Source organism: Camelus dromedarius, chromosome 15 (assembly GCF_036321535.1).
Source record: "Camelus dromedarius isolate mCamDro1 chromosome 15, mCamDro1.pat, whole genome shotgun sequence".
NCBI lineage: Eukaryota > Metazoa > Chordata > Mammalia > Artiodactyla > Camelidae > Camelus > Camelus dromedarius.
This window is the reverse complement of record NC_087450.1, coordinates 53962549-53978175: the sequence shown is the minus strand read 5'-3', so window position 1 is coordinate 53978175 and position 15627 is coordinate 53962549. Positions and strand designations below refer to the sequence as shown.

The 15627-nt window shown below is 41.7% G+C and overlaps 1 protein-coding gene across 1 annotated transcript in view; it reads right to left on the bottom strand.

Annotated features, from left to right (window-relative positions):
• NBAS (NBAS subunit of NRZ tethering complex) overlaps window positions 1–5176 on the bottom strand; it is a 277368-nt gene extending 272192 nt beyond the window's left edge. The window contains exons 1-3 of the mRNA XM_031466598.2: window positions 5002–5176; window positions 2812–2866; window positions 1251–1287 (exon numbers count right to left, since the gene is read on the bottom strand). Coding sequence (XP_031322458.2) covers window positions 1251–1287; window positions 2812–2866; window positions 5002–5118 — 209 coding nt within the window. The 5' untranslated portion in view covers window positions 5119–5176. The remainder of the gene's footprint in view (window positions 1–1250; window positions 1288–2811; window positions 2867–5001) is intronic.
• Between the last annotated feature and the right edge of the window lie 10451 nt (window positions 5177–15627).

Below are 15627 nucleotides of genomic sequence, written 5' to 3'. Positions count from 1 at the left end.
GATTTTTAAAAATTAGTAATATATATTCAGTATATTTATGTTCATTTTTTAAAACACAAAATATTTAATGCCATGGGATAGATACAGATATAATAAAGATCAGAAACATACACATGAATGATGCAATCAACATGAGGACAGTAATTTCCTCTGGAGGGGAAGGGAGGAGGGGCAGAAGCGGTATGGGTGAGGGTGAGGAGTGGACCTGAGCTGTAACATTTTGCATGAAAAAAAAAGGGCTCTCTGAAGTATGAAATATGGCAGAAAAGCAACAACCACTTTAACTCAGATAAAGATACAAACCACAGGAGGTTCATCATACTATTGTCTATAACTCTCATAATTGAAAGAAAAAAAAAACAAAAAGAAAAAGTCACTTGAAACAAACATTGGCCCCAAAACCTTTAGGTATAATGACCATAAAACTCAAGAGCAGAAAACTGAACTACAAGTTTTTCGAAAGAAACGTAACATGGAGAAGACTAGATAATCATCCCGCGGTGAGTTCCCAACCTGCACACTGAGCGACGTGGCCAACGCAGGCGAAGGGCTTCCTGGGAGAAATACCTCCCGACGCCTCACCTTAAGGTGATGTCACACAGGACAAGGCTTGTCACAGAGGGGCTCTTGCAAGTCCTCCTTCTCAATAAGTAACAACAGGACTTACTGTCAAGAAGCAACCGCAACCGACGTTTTCTGCCATCCCTATCCGAAGGGGTTCAGCACTAGCATGCGCAGCCTGGTGAGCCCAGGAAAAGCAGCCTACCTCCCTCCACACCTCTCCCCACTACCACCTTCTCCCCCACTCTATTCTCTACTCCATCACAACCCACACTCCCCAAAGTTAAGACAAAATTAAATCAGAAATTTAATTTATACACATACAAACATATACACACACACACACACACACACACAGTAACAGCAGAAAAGCAAAGGAGCTAACCCCAAAGAAGAACCAAAGGTCTTTTTTATGGAACTAAAACTATATTATCTCTAGAGCTCTTTAGATTAGACGTCCTTAAGGAAAAAGGAATCTGCTGTAAACAGTTCTATAAAACAATTCCTACACATGTATCTAAAAGCCGAATTGTATCCTTGGTCAGAATAATCATTTCATAATTGTTCCTTTTATAGCTGAAAATTAGCACCAGGCCTAAAAACATACTTAACACACAAAAGAATTAAAAAGTAGCCGAGAACTGAAACCTAACGAACCTTCTCTGATGCACAGAGAAGGGATGACTCACCTGTACCAGATATATTGGCGTAAAAATAATAAACGGTCTGTAATAAAAAGAAACAGCAAAGCCAAATATGAATGAGCTATTCTTGAGGAATCATTTGCAATTTTAGATTTATTGAGAATAAATAATAAAAATACACTGTAGACTGAGTCATTACAAAACAAAACATGGCACAACTCCTGAAGAGAATAAATATAATCTAATATACACTACTAACTTTTACAAGATCCTATATTTGTTCTATTAAGTCCCAAGTTTGTGTTATTCAAAACTTTGAAGCATTTCCTAATAGTACAAGTTACAGTGGTTTGAGATGCCAAATTTCACCTAAGAGGTTTTAATAAAATCACAGAGTAGAAGTCAAAGTAATCACCCATTAAAACCAAAGTACTTATATAAAGATTAAGGTATCATTTTACACTTTATAGCAAAAACTTAAAAAATAATGATGCTTAAAATGAGGAAGTCCGTGGGAAATTCTATTGACAAGTAATGTTTTATACGATCCCATTTAAAACATACATGTATGTGTGAACATGTTTACACAGTTATGAAGTTACGAAGTCAACAGCAAAAGGTCTGAAGGATAAGAGATTATCTCTGGGTGGTAAAATGAAGATTTATTCTAATTTGTGGTTATTTATATTCTGTAAACTTTGTACAATTATTTTTATTACTTGTGTATATTTTCTAAATTTTCAAAATTTCACATTTGTGATAATGAAATTGAATTATGCAGCTGCTTCTTGTACCAGGAGATACAATTATAATTAATTTCAGGTACTCAACTCTTTTGAAACTGAATTTTCACTCTATAAGTAGCTGAAATACCCTGGTATAATAAGAATGGGCTTTGGAGTCAGAAAGACATGTAGTCAAATTCCAGATGAATGACCCCAGGCAAGTTTCCTCATCTAAAAGTATAAATTCTTATCATCACCTACACTTTGCTGGTCTGGTAAAGGATTACATCAATTAACATACATACAGCCATCAAAACACCTGCTTAAGGCATCTAGTGCTCAGTACTTCCTCAGATCCTATGAGCTCATATGTAAAGTCTGTCAGGAGTTAAACAACTACCCTGGTTAATCAAATCTGTAATTTGAATAACTCCGACCAGATGTCCCTGAAACATCAATGTAAACCACTTAAAATGGTCTGTCACTGTCTTTCCTTCACCTTCAGCGTTTGTAGACTCTCTGAGAGTCACAGTGGGTTTGATTTTCTTCATTTCTTCTAGGATACATCAGTAACGGTTAAACTCAGGCCATACTTTAAGCTGCATTAAAAATGCGTGTGTGTATAAACATACGTATACATTTATGTGTGTGTGTACACACATACATGTATATTTACAAGTAGACACATATGTATAGTTAAAATACTTTTTATAAAATAAAACTTAGGTAGCATTTATGCTATTCACTTTTAATCAGGCGCTACATTAGAAGTCAAAAGAACACATTTTCAAATTCCTAAACTTCCTAAAACAGCAGTTATGAATGGGAAAAAATTATCTGCTAACTATACCATTATATGTAGAAAAATAAACTATACTTACCCCTAATTGCTTTCGTGATGATAAAGGATGCACCATGTTTTCGGGTGCCTCTAGGCTGCAAATGGAAAAACAAAAACCAAAAACACATTTGAATATTTCCTAGTAACACTTACACAATATGTAAAGTTATTATTTCTTTCCTAACAGAGTACTAAACACAAGTTACCAGTATTTAAAAACCACTTTTAGATAAAAGCAAAACAAGGAGAAGCAGGACTAGGAACAGTGGGAGTGCAAGTGAGCATGGCAGAGTTACAGGCATTTGCCAGGATGAATTTTGCAGGGGAGGACAAGGACTGAAAACGGACGTTTCCAAATCAAAACGTCAGTGAAAAGTCGAGGGCAAAGACCACGCTGGTCGCTGGTCGCCAGTCGCCAGTTCAGCACCCTGTTTTGGTGGGATACAGAAGCCTAAAGCAAATTTTGCTTGCAGGAAAAGTGGTCATGTGAATTAATAAACTCAAGCCTCGAGGCAAATTTATTGAATATTGGTTATATATCCAGAGAGAAAATGCTACCAACGTCCACACTGATATATAATTGATACATTAAATAGTTTCTTAAATATAGACTAAACATGGCATAGGCAGTACCAGGCACCACAGTGACTAAGATGCACTAATGTGCTATTAAGAAAGGGACAATGGCCATCCAGTAAGTGCAGACAGAGATGGCTTAAAATCACAGGAAAGTTATTTCATTCAACAAACATGAACTGATCATCCACCTCATGCAGACAGAACTTGGTCCTGGGGAGGGATATAAAGATAAATCAGATACAGCTTCTTCCAAGAGCTTGTAGTCTGGTTGAAATCAACAGAACCAGACCAAAAAAAAAAGGGTTTCGAGGTTTTAATGTAAGCTGAGGCTGTGCTTATTTTTTTTAATCAATTTACAATGTTAAGCCTTCTGAAACATGCTTGTAGTTAACCAGTGAGTGCTAAGGAATGGAAACTTAGCCTTATCTAACCAGTGGCACCAGCAAGTTTCCTAGCTGCAGATCCTACAAAATGTTCACTGTTCAAGACAAACAGAAACGAAGTAGATAGTTGAAAAGTAATAATATATGAGGATCTCTGCCAGCCTACAAAATAAATTACTCAAGACAAGAAGAAACTGCAGTGAGAAGGTTAAAGATAAACTACAAACTTTACAGGAGACACAGGAGAATGAGTACTCTCTCCAGTTAAACAAAAAACTTAAAAAAAAAAATCCAGTAAACAAGAATTCATACGAGCTGGACTCCATGACCTTTAATAAAAGTCCTTTTCGATCTTGCTGCATCTTCTGAGCTTAAAACAGTGACTGGCACACGTTAGGCTCTCAATAAATTTCTGTTGAATAAATACAGATTCCTGGTTCTTACTTTCACCCTGTGCCTGGGAGACCCTCTCTACGAAACTAATAACCCCAAGGTCCAGTTCAGATTACCAACCCCCACATCGCCTTTTCTAGCAAAGAACCCAACCCCGGGTCAGTAGCTCCTAAATCTTCACTCTCGGGGGCATTCTGCTCACACCGCTATAACAGCGCATATTACTGAAGGTGGTGACAAACATTTACTAGACCGTCGTCCTCTAGACTGCAAGCACCAAGTAAGTTATTCCCCTCTGTAAGCCCAGCGCCTGGCACTGTATGTGGGACAGAGACGGACACATGCAGACACTTATTAAATGCTTGTTTACTAAATAAACAAGAACCGGCGCGATTCAGGCCCAAGTAGGAGTAGAGGTTCGATGATGCACTCCACGGCAGCCCGCCAGATGCTGAGATGGCTGTAAGGTCCTAGAAAGTTCTCCCACTGCAGATGAGGATCTGCCCTGGCCAGCCCTAGCGAGGGACCACCAAGAGTCTAGGTATGTAGAGGACCCTCAAGTTCAATACTGTGCCTCCCCTCCAAGAACCGGGTGGTAAAACTCAGATACCAGAGTGGGAAGGTACAAGCCTCAGAGCCCGAGGTTCCGCGCCCCCGACAACCGAATTTGGAGCCCAGGAGGAAACCCAGGAAACCCCACTTAGCGGACCCGGACCCCCGGAGCCCGCTGTGCCGTTGCCAGGGCGACCGCCCCAGCGCGGAGCCCTGCTCCCCCGCCCACCCGGCTCCCCTCTCCTGTGTGGCTCCTGCTACGTGGCTCTGCCGGTGCAGCGCCCGCGCCAAGCTGGCCGCAGCCCCGGAGGGGCCTGGTTCACCTGTACTTCTGTCTCTGGGGGCCACTCAGTGTTGACCAGCAAGTCGTAGAGAATCGTCTCCTCCTCGCCCTCCGCAGTGCCTGGATTCCCAGCCGGCGCTGACTCGGAGGCCGCCATGTCGGCCAGACCCGAGCAGCCGGGGGCCACTACGGCATCCCGTAAAGGACAAGCTTCCCTGGCCGCGCCCGCTTTTGATTTACAAGGCGTAGGGTGGAGCTCACTGGACGCGGAAAGGAAATACTGGGTTAAACCTTATGTGGATAAGAGAGACAATCCCTACTGCTTGTTTGGGGGTAAAACTTAGGTCTTGTCCCCATGCGCTCCCTGTTTACTGATTGCGTGAGATCAGCCAAGTCTGAACTCTCTTATCCAGTCAGCTTCTATAAAACAAAAATGATAGAAGTATCTCCCTGAGAAATAATCTACCATTTATGTATTCGTTGCCTAACACGTAGAAAGAGTATCAACAGTGGTTTTTAAATAAACACCAAAAAGTTATCGAACGTGACAGATTAAACCAATGAAAGGTTTTAGAAGACTGATGCTCTAGGAGCCCAGAAAAGACAACGAAGGCCGGAGATCTAGAGCATCTGCCTGAAGGAAGGGGAGCTTATCCTGGGTCTTTCACAGCAGATAGAATCAAATCATGTGAAGGCTTGGGGAGAGCATTTCAAAGGGAGGGAATTGTGGTGAACAAAGATAGAGGCAGAAATATATACTTGAAAGAGCAGGCAGCTGATGGAACCCCAGTCGAGAAAGGGAATGGGGGCAATAAAGTTGAAACAGTAGGTAGAGGACCTACATCGAGGTCCCGCCTCATTTGTTCATTCCTTCAACAAGTGCGTCTCCGTGGCAAGCCCTGTACTGCGAGCAGAGCCTGTTGACACCTGAATGAATCAGCAGTGAGCCACAATCAAAAGAAACAGAAATGCTGACCATTTCTTGCAGGAATTACACTGTATAATATCCATCAATATGCATTAGGCAAAGATACAATTAAAAGCCTCTGCTGGGAAGCCAGGGCTCCCATTACTCTCGAAGTTATATGACCTCAAAGCAAGCTCTGTATCACCTGCCTGCTCCCCTTCCTCTCTCACCTCATCTCCTGCTCCCCATCACCTTTTTTTAAAGTTTTCTTTTTTTAGGAGTTTTTTGGCTTTTTTTTTTTAATGGAGGTACTGGTGATGGAACCCAGTACTTTATCACTGAACTATATCCTCCGCCCCTCCCCCACCTCCTTTAGCCAAACTGGCCTCGCTGTTTATGAACGCACCAGATGCACATCCTCTTCAAGGGCTCTGAAAGGGCTCTCGCTGCGCTTAGAAGGCTTTCTAGCAGATTATTTGCCTTTCTCTCCCTCATCTCCAAGTTTTTGCTCAAATACCATCTTCTCTCTGAAGCCTACCATGACTGCTCGTTTTAAATGTGCAGCTACCTTCCCTGAACTCCAGATCTCCCTCACCCACTCTACATTTTTTCCATCACTTGTCATTAACCAAAGTGCTATAATTTATACTTAATTACATGTGTTCATTGTCTGTTCCCTTTCACTAAAATGCAGGCTGTGCCAGAAGAGTGCATCACGTCATACATGTTAGATGCCAAAATGGGAAAAAGTCAGCTTTCCAACCATGTAAGGGGAAATCCAGTTCTTCCTTGCCACGTGCTTCTTCCCTGGGAGTCTCCTTTACTAAGCTCTTCACTTCTGACACTTCACCAAAAGTGTGGAGGTTTCTTCCCACACCAACAAGCAGATCTCGGACACCAGCAGTGTGTCCAAGAATTCAGCTCAGTTCTGACACTGTCTACCTGGAGACAGTATGAATCTCACAGGTTAAGAACTCAGTCTCACGAGACTAAACCCCACCACGCACACATGCGCACGCGCGTGCACACACTCTTCAGATGCCAGTCAGAAAACTCAGGTTATCTCCTGTGCTTCTGGCCAATTGGCTATCAACAGGAGATTCCAAAGGTTCCCCCTCCTTGGGCTCAATTAATTTGATAGAGCAGCTCACAAAAATCCAGGAAACACATATGTTTTTTGTTAAAGGATATGATAAAGGATACAGATGAGCAGCCAGATGAAGAGATGCACAGGGTGAGGTCTGGGAGGGTCCTGAGCGGAGGAGTGTCTGTCCCCGTGGAGTTGGGGTGCAGCTCTCTTCCGGTGTGGACATGTTCACCAGCCCAGAGCTCTCAGAACCTCCTACTGTTGGGATTTTTATGGAAGCTTTCTCACATAGGTGTGATTAATTATTAATTCCACTTCCAGCCCCTCTCCCCTCTCTGAAGGATGGCAGGGGTGGAACTAAAAATTCAAAGCTTCTAATCATGGCTTGGTCTTCCTGGTGACCAGGCAGCATCCAGGGGCCTACTCAGAGCTGCCTCATTAGAACAAAAAAATGCTCCCAGTACTTATCAGCTAGGAAATTACAAGGGTTTTAGAAGCCCTGTGCCAGGAACCTGGGGTAAAACCAATACACATATTTTTCCTTTTATCTCACAGGTGCTAGTACATCCCTGCCAAATCCCCAGAGTTTATAACAGTACCTGGCACAGAGCAGAGGAAAAATATATATTATTTGTTGAATAAATGAAAAACTTCCAAAAAAGCCTTTTTTACACACTGTCTCCCCCAAGAACTTCTCTTCACAGCAGTTTTGGGTGTTGTTGTTGTTGTTGTTGTTGTTGTTTCTTTTTTTAATCAAATCCTCAATCGCAAACACCAGACATCTCTTCTCCTTCTCTGGCTGGAGCCTCGTGGCGGAGCCCCAGGGAGCACTTGTTACAGCATGTGCTGCCAGTTATGAAGAGGAAGGAACGCCAATCACTCGGATAGAATACAGTGTGGGGGGTGGCCCCTGGAGTTGTACTCAGTACTGCCCTCTCCCATTTCTGCACCCCACGTCTCCTTGACTCTTTACTCCTCTTCCCTGGCTCATCCTTTCTCAGATAGAAATTGAGATCACTTTCTACTTTGTTCAGTTTCTTCACCACCTTCACCTGATCAGCAAGATTGCAGTCAGGAGGTAACAGGCTAAGCTGACAGAGGCTGCTTCCTTCTTGGCTGGTGTTAGGAGACAGCCACAAACACGTCACCAAGAATTTGTATCTCTCTCACCATCATCACACTGTGTAGATTGCTTTCTCCATCCTCACCCTTACCCCATTTACCATAGGAAACAGGAAACAAGACCATGCCGGATGGACCTCCGGGGGCTTCTGTTTTGAAGGAACAGAAGCACAGACAGAAACAGCACTATTTGGAAAGTGACTGGACATTTAACTTAGAGCAGCTGCTGGAAGGAAAATTCTACCACCAGAGGTGCTCGGAGAAGATAGATAGGCAGGTTTTAAAGCTTTCATCACCACTATTCAAAATCCAGAATATTCCTGAGAGCAGAAGAAGGTGGTAAGAATACATGTCCTGAAAAGAACCCCAGATGGAGGCCATCAGAAATGGGGGTTGGAAAGAAAAGGCAGAGAGGTGCTCAAAGCTCAGTCAGAGTTCAGCTGAGTCAGAGGATTAGGATGATTTAAGACAGGTTGGGTGGCTGAAGCCAAACGGCTAATGGATCTTATTTACAGCAATTAATTAGTTGTCCAAACTGAGACACTTTTGAGAACAAAAAGGGGTGATTTTTTAAAAATAATTATGCCAGGAAGACAGGCATGAAACGGGACTGTCCTAGACAAACACATGGTGGTCACACTAATCGTACACAGGAGAGTGGCTGATTTAAGAAAGACCTTGGACAGTTCATGAAGCCATCAAGACTCTTAGCCATCATCCTCTCTGCTTTTCCTCCCTCATGCTCACAGTGACAGCTGGCATGTGTCTGCCTGGCCTTTTGCATTTGGAAAATTGGTCCACTGCCCTTCCTTCACTCAGTCAGGTCATTCTCTTGGGGTTACCAATCCCTAAACTCCTTCCTTCATCTAAGCCTGCCCACTCTAGGAGCCCCCTTCCCCTGACTTCAAGCATTGGGCAGAGAGTTCTTCCCTGAGACTTTTTTTTTTTTTTTTAAGATATAAGTGGAGAAATAAAGCACCTTTCCCTTTTGAATCACAGCATTTGAAGAATACACATTGGGAGTTGTCAACAGCCGTTGTATTCACTCTCAAGGGAAAGCCTGTCTGCTTGGTAAGAGAATGAAACCAACACGCTGAAGAAAAACAGGAGAAATAGAGACTTCATCTGATATTAGCATGCCTGAAACTAGTAACACCTGCATTCTTCCATCCTCCCAGTTAAGTGAGCTAGAGCATTCACCTGAAGCTAATTTGAGTTTCAGTGTCTTGAAACCACTTCTCTTTTGACATTTCGACCAGCGGATTTTGTGGATGGATCTAATTTAGAATCTGTAGCGTATGAATCTCTGCAGTGTTGCTTCTGAGTTGAGTTATTAGTTAATAATACATTGATAGTAGGCACTGACAGTATTCATGGCTTGCATATCTTCCGTCCTCACAGTCACTGCTGATGTGGATAAACAGAAACTCTAGAGAGATTCAGTTCCCCATTTCACAGATGAGGAAACGGAAGCTCAGAGAATTTCAAGGTCATAATGGAGCCAAACTTCAAGCACAGTTCTTCAGGTCCTGGTGTTGGACGCCTTCGTTCATACCACAGCACAGCACAGAGCGCACAGATGGAACAGTTAAATGGTTGAAAGTAGAAATGCACTGTCTTGGAAGACCAGAGGTACCAACATGTGGGATGGGAGTATTACCACCCTGTTCTGTCGGGGAGAAATTAAATACATCATCTGTGAGTTTGGTCACCAGGTATGACTGTGGCCATCTAACCAGCTTCTTAATTTGGCTGGAAGGTCCTAGTCTGGTTTGAAGATATTTTAAGTCATGAATAAGTCATTCTAAGAGGAAAAACATCATGTTTTCCAAATGACAAATCCAAAGATAACTGTGAGCTAGTTGGGGGAAATAAGGCTGAAATAAAAATTGAGGCAATTCCAAAATAGGAATAATCATAATAATGGGGACACTTTGTGTATTGACTGTGCTCCAAGCACTGGTCAGGTACTTTGTTATACCTGTTTAAGGCTCTCTTTACAGTGTTGCAGGGAAAGGGTTAATATCCCTATAAATGAGGAAACTGAGGTTCTGAATCACTGTCACCCAAACAAGGCTACACACAGGTCATAATGAAGCCAGAATCAAAACACAGGTTTTGTTTAATATTCAAATTATTAATAGAGAAGGCACTGTGATATATCCATTTTAAAGAGAAGTAACAGATGTTTTTATAAGCCTTTGATGAAGGGATGAAAAAAAAAACAGAAAATTTCCCCCATTTCTTCCTATTCTCATAAGATAGCGAGTACAAATCAATTGAACTAAAATATAGTTCTCCTGCACTTTGCTGATGGCCATAGACATTACTACCTTAGAACCAGACAAAAATTACTTAACAATATCTCACATAAAGGAATCAGTTTTCTCCTCTTAATTCTTCCAAGTAGAGCCATCGTTAAGTGAGAGAGAGGTTCATTTTGTAGACACTCAGCATGTTCACTCCCATCAGCTAAACAGCCCGTTAAGCCAAAAGCCATGAACAATCCTGCACTTAACCCTTTATGCTTCTGTGTATTAGAGACCTCAGAGACTGGTCCAGCATATGGAGTTGCTTTCAATGCAATTTGAAATTGCATAATAAAATTGAACTTGACATTTAAATGCTGCTGTTATGGATGTCTTACATTGGTACTTGATTGAATGGTAAACTCTTTATGCATTCAATAGTAGCTCTTTATGAAGAGAATAAATTTTAATCGTAATAATAAAATAATATGGAGAGCAACTCAAGACACTCTATTTCCTCCAGAATGCTTGAAGAGTCCCAGTCAATCCTTCTATAAATATTCTAAGACTGCCATATTCTAAGACCTCTTGGCAGGCAAATAGACTTCATAAAGTTCAGGCATGGTATTAGCTAAGAAGAAATCTAGAGCCCCTTACTTAGAGCTCCTTGACTTTAATTCACTGCCTGATTCACACAGGCCATTTTCCCCCATCTTCCTCACTCACCAATCACATGGAACAAGAAACTGCAGAAAAGGCCTTACCAGGGACACATGCAGTTACAAATGCAAAAAAATGAGCAGCAAGTATAGAGATGAGAAAACAAAGTGGTAAAAAAAATTAAAAATCTATTGGTAAATTAATCAATCGTAGACATTAGTAACAATAGCTCTTTTGTTTTATTTGGTTTAAAAACAAAGGTAGATGATCTGTAATATGCTTGGGAGCATCAAAAAATAAAATGGATTAATGGCTAGTTTGAGGATGAATAAATGGAAAGATACATGATAAAACAAGGGTGGAAATATTAATAATAGAACCTTGGCAGCGAGTACCTGAGTGTCCATTGTGAAATCCTTTCAACTTTGCTATATATGAAATATTCATAATATATATATATATTCATAATATATTCATAAATATATTCATAATAAAATATTGGGGGAAAGGTAAATCTATAACTTTCTATAGCACAAACAAGGGATATGGGAGGGAAGGCCCAATGAACGTGTGATAAAGACCCTTCTGTTTGGGAGCAAGATTGAGATTCTAAATAACTCCTGATTGTGGTAGGAAAATATACTGTTAATTACATATCTTTAAAAGAAATACAACACACAGCTTCCAAGCCATAGACTGAAATTTAAAAAATTAAAAAGCTATCAGTTTGAGACAGGGGAGGACAGACTAAGTAAGCAACTATAAATGAGGATAAAGAGAAAATTCTCACATCGGGATAAGATGGTACAATCACGATTAGGCTAACACAACAGGGCACACTCAGACACACATCCACACGTATACCTCACACACACCACGCTCTCGCCTTGACACATAAAGAGCAATCTCAGAAGTCTGGAATATAATTTCTTCCCTGCTCCTTTTATTTGTTTCAATCAGTCATTGCATCTTCAAATATTGCCTGGACACCATTCTTTTTAGACAGACATTGGAATTCTGTAGCTCCTTGTAACACAAGCTCCTTCCCGTGCTTTTTATTTGTGTGCGTGTGTGTTTCTGTTCTGTACTCAGTATAATGCCTTCATATCTCTCAGTTTGCTAGTTCACTTTTCAGCTTCGTCTATATTTAATCTTTCTACTCAGTTTTTCAGATCAATTATTATAGATAATCTAATTTCTAGAAGTTCTTTTTAAAATTCAAATACGCTGGTCATTTTGTTGGATTATTTCTTATTTATGCTTCAGTTCCTACTTTTAGAAACACATCAAACGTAATTCATATTCTCAGCCTGATATTTCTGATACTACTTTTTAAAAATTTTTTATTTAGTTTTTGTTTTTTGTTTTTTTGGGGGGTGTGGGAGGTAATAAGGTTTATTTATTTATATTAACTTTTTTTTAATGATGGTACTGAGGATTGAACCCAGGACCTTGTCCATGCTAAGCATACACTTTACCACTGAGCTATACCCTCCCTCAAACACTTGAAGTTTTCAAGGATTTTTTGTCCCTGCTGACTCTTTCTCAAGGTGCTTGTTTCTTTATGTAGTGTGTGTGTGTATGTGTGTGTGTGTGTGTGTGTTATCGCTCACTCATGTGCCTTGAATACCACCTGTGAGCATTTTTTGGAGGCCTGGGTTAGAGGGTGCCCTCGCCCTGGGAAGACTTGCCTTCATTTTTGCAGGTCACCTGTGGGACTAAGGTTCTATATTTCAGATGTTACAAATAAAGTAAATTCAGCCCCCAAATTTGCAAGAGGGTCAGACTGTGGTCACAAATTCTCAAAAGAGACCTTTATATCCACTCATAGTCCAGGCCGGGCAGACAAATTTATTTGCTCTCTGCCTCCGTTTAATGAGATTTATTTTTAATTGTGTAGCTCTTCCTGGGTCCTACCTTTACGTAAGGCGATCAGTGATCCAACTCCCCTCCTTTCACAGGCCCAAGGCTTTGACCCCAGCGCCCCCACCCACCCCACCCACCTCGTCAGCCCTGAAGTCAGAGCCCCGCCCCTGCCGCAGCTGGTGACCGCGCTGCCTGCTTCTTCTGGGAGTTCTCCTGCTTGTTCCTGGGACTCGGGCTGTCCTTTACTTTCTCTCAGACAAATCCATTCATTTTCAAAGTTGTGTATTTGTTTCTACATTTTAGCCAGCACCCTTGGTGTTTGTGAGAATCTTCCAGGACGTCTTGTCTGATACATTTGCTGGAATGAAACACTGAACTTCACAGAGGGAGACACAAAGGGGGAGGCATTCTCCCCAGCTCTGCCACCAACAGCCAAGCAGCTCACAGGCGCACAGACACGGCTCTGAGAGCTGGTGACCAGCAGTATCCAAAAGGAATGGGCTTATTTGCCAACATGTTTAAAATGCCTCTGGGGCTCCCCAGAAATATCTGGTAGGGGAGCTGACAAAAATGACTGAGGGTCATGTGTCACTGACTGGGAACAAGACCAGTGAAATTACAGCGTTTCATGTTCCAGTGATGACTGCCATTCACATGCCCAGACCGGGGATGCCTAGGGAGCCTCAAATAACCCCAGTAATTCAAAACTTCAAAAGGCAACTACATAACCAAAATGCTGTGATTCTCCGTGGACAGGGACAATGGCTTTTTAATCTCTGTAAACCCAGCTTGAAGGAAGGCTCTGAATACATTTTTATTGACTCCATGAATTATTCATGGTTATGTTGACACTGTGACAGATTAACCCTTTTGGCTTAAAAGGGAGATTGTAACTTTAGGAAATCACTTATTTTCTCCAGCAAAATAAGATAGGCTCAAGGAAAATTTCTCTCAATAAACAGATCATTCATGAGCTATGATTTTTTTTTTCACTACTGTTGTAATGAAATTAGGGTCAAGTCCTTTAGTTTACCCTTGAGTTGCCTGCAATGGAAACCTACAGTGGAAATATTCACCCACAGAAGACGGATTCAATGAAGCTGACGAGGAATGAATCATGATCAGATTTTTATTTTATATAATTCTGGTGATTTTGTGAAGCATGGACTTGTGGAGGCACCATTAACAGGCTTTCAGCACTGATCATGTCACTGTCTGGCTTAAAATTTGCTTCACGCACAACAGTGGTTCTCACACTAAAGTCCCAGGCCAGCAGCACCAGCATCGATGGGAACTTGTGAGAAATGCAAATGAAAGGTTTAACCCCAGACCCACTGAATCAAACTCTGGGGAGGAGGGCCCCACATCTGCAGTTCAACAAGCCCTCCAGGTGATGCACACTGAGGCTGAGAGCCGCTGATCTACCAGGTTAAACCAGTCTTCTCAATCTGGCGTACACAGGCCTCCCTGATCTAGTTCAGGTGCAGACTCTCTCACCTGATTTCTGTCCATTTTAGAATTTGAACTTGACGTCTGAAAAATGGAGAAATATTTTTTATTTCCAGGTGTGGTAGTCCCTCCCCCAAATTTCCCTCCGATGATCCTGACCGCCTTGTATCCACACCTTGGTATTTCCCTCCACATGGAAAAGGACAGGTCTCTGTAATCAGTAGGCTGTTGTGGTCGAAGTGGCGTGAAGCACAAAGGCATGGGAGTCTGTGATGGGTAGGGGAGGAGGGTAATTACAAATACCAGCTACGACCACACGACCAGTTTCAGAAATGTGGACTATAACTGTCATGAGTGTTTCTTCCTGATTTTGTTATGAATGTGGGAGATATATATATATATATTTACACACACAGGGCAAATAGCTCTATTTCCTTCCCTTTCTTATGCCTTTATCATGTAACATAAGGTGTATTTACTTTATGCCATATTTAAGTATTGATAACTTTACATCATGGTATTCAAGCTACAAGATATCAAGAAGAGTAAATATCATGCAAGGACCTTGCATCCTCGTTAGTGAGTTTTCAGTTGTGCACAGGATAGTTGTACCATGTTAGGTAGAAGTAGGTTCTTGTCTCACTGCAGAAGGAATTCAGAGATGAGACACAGAGGTCAAGAAAGTAAAGTAAGGATTTATTAAACAATAGATAGGATGCTCTCAAGGGGAGAGCAGACGGACTCAGGTGAGTACCGGCCCTGTTTCTTTGGCAAGCTGGTTACATAAGGTGTAAAAATGAACAGGCAGAATATTCACTGGAGAGGGAGGGGTTTGGGGTCATATTCGCTGATGTTCATCCCAGTGCCACTTTCCTGAGGGGAGAAGGGAAGTTTGTCCTTATTTAATCCAGATCGGAAGTGTCATGGCATTGGTGTGTGATGGGTACCACTTATCTGCAAGGCTAATTTTATTGTAATGAGGGCATGATAAGCAAAAGGTTACATTTCAGATGCCAGAGAGTCCTGCCTTTTCCCAACTGTCTTTGTCTGCCTCCAGGATATTTGCCACCCCAAAATATGTGGTTTACTATTAGTCTGGAGGTTCCTGCTTTCCTCTCTCGGCCCAAGGACCCCGGTTGTTCACAAGATGTATGTTTCCTGCCGTTTGGCCCGTGACCCCCCTTCTCTGCTCATATTTAGCTATCTGCCTGCTCTAACAGTATGACCTTGTTATCATCTTTATTTGGAGATTAGCATGGTTTAAGGAGATATATATGGGTGCTAAGTTGACAAGGGGTGGACTTGTGATGGTTAATTTTATGTGTC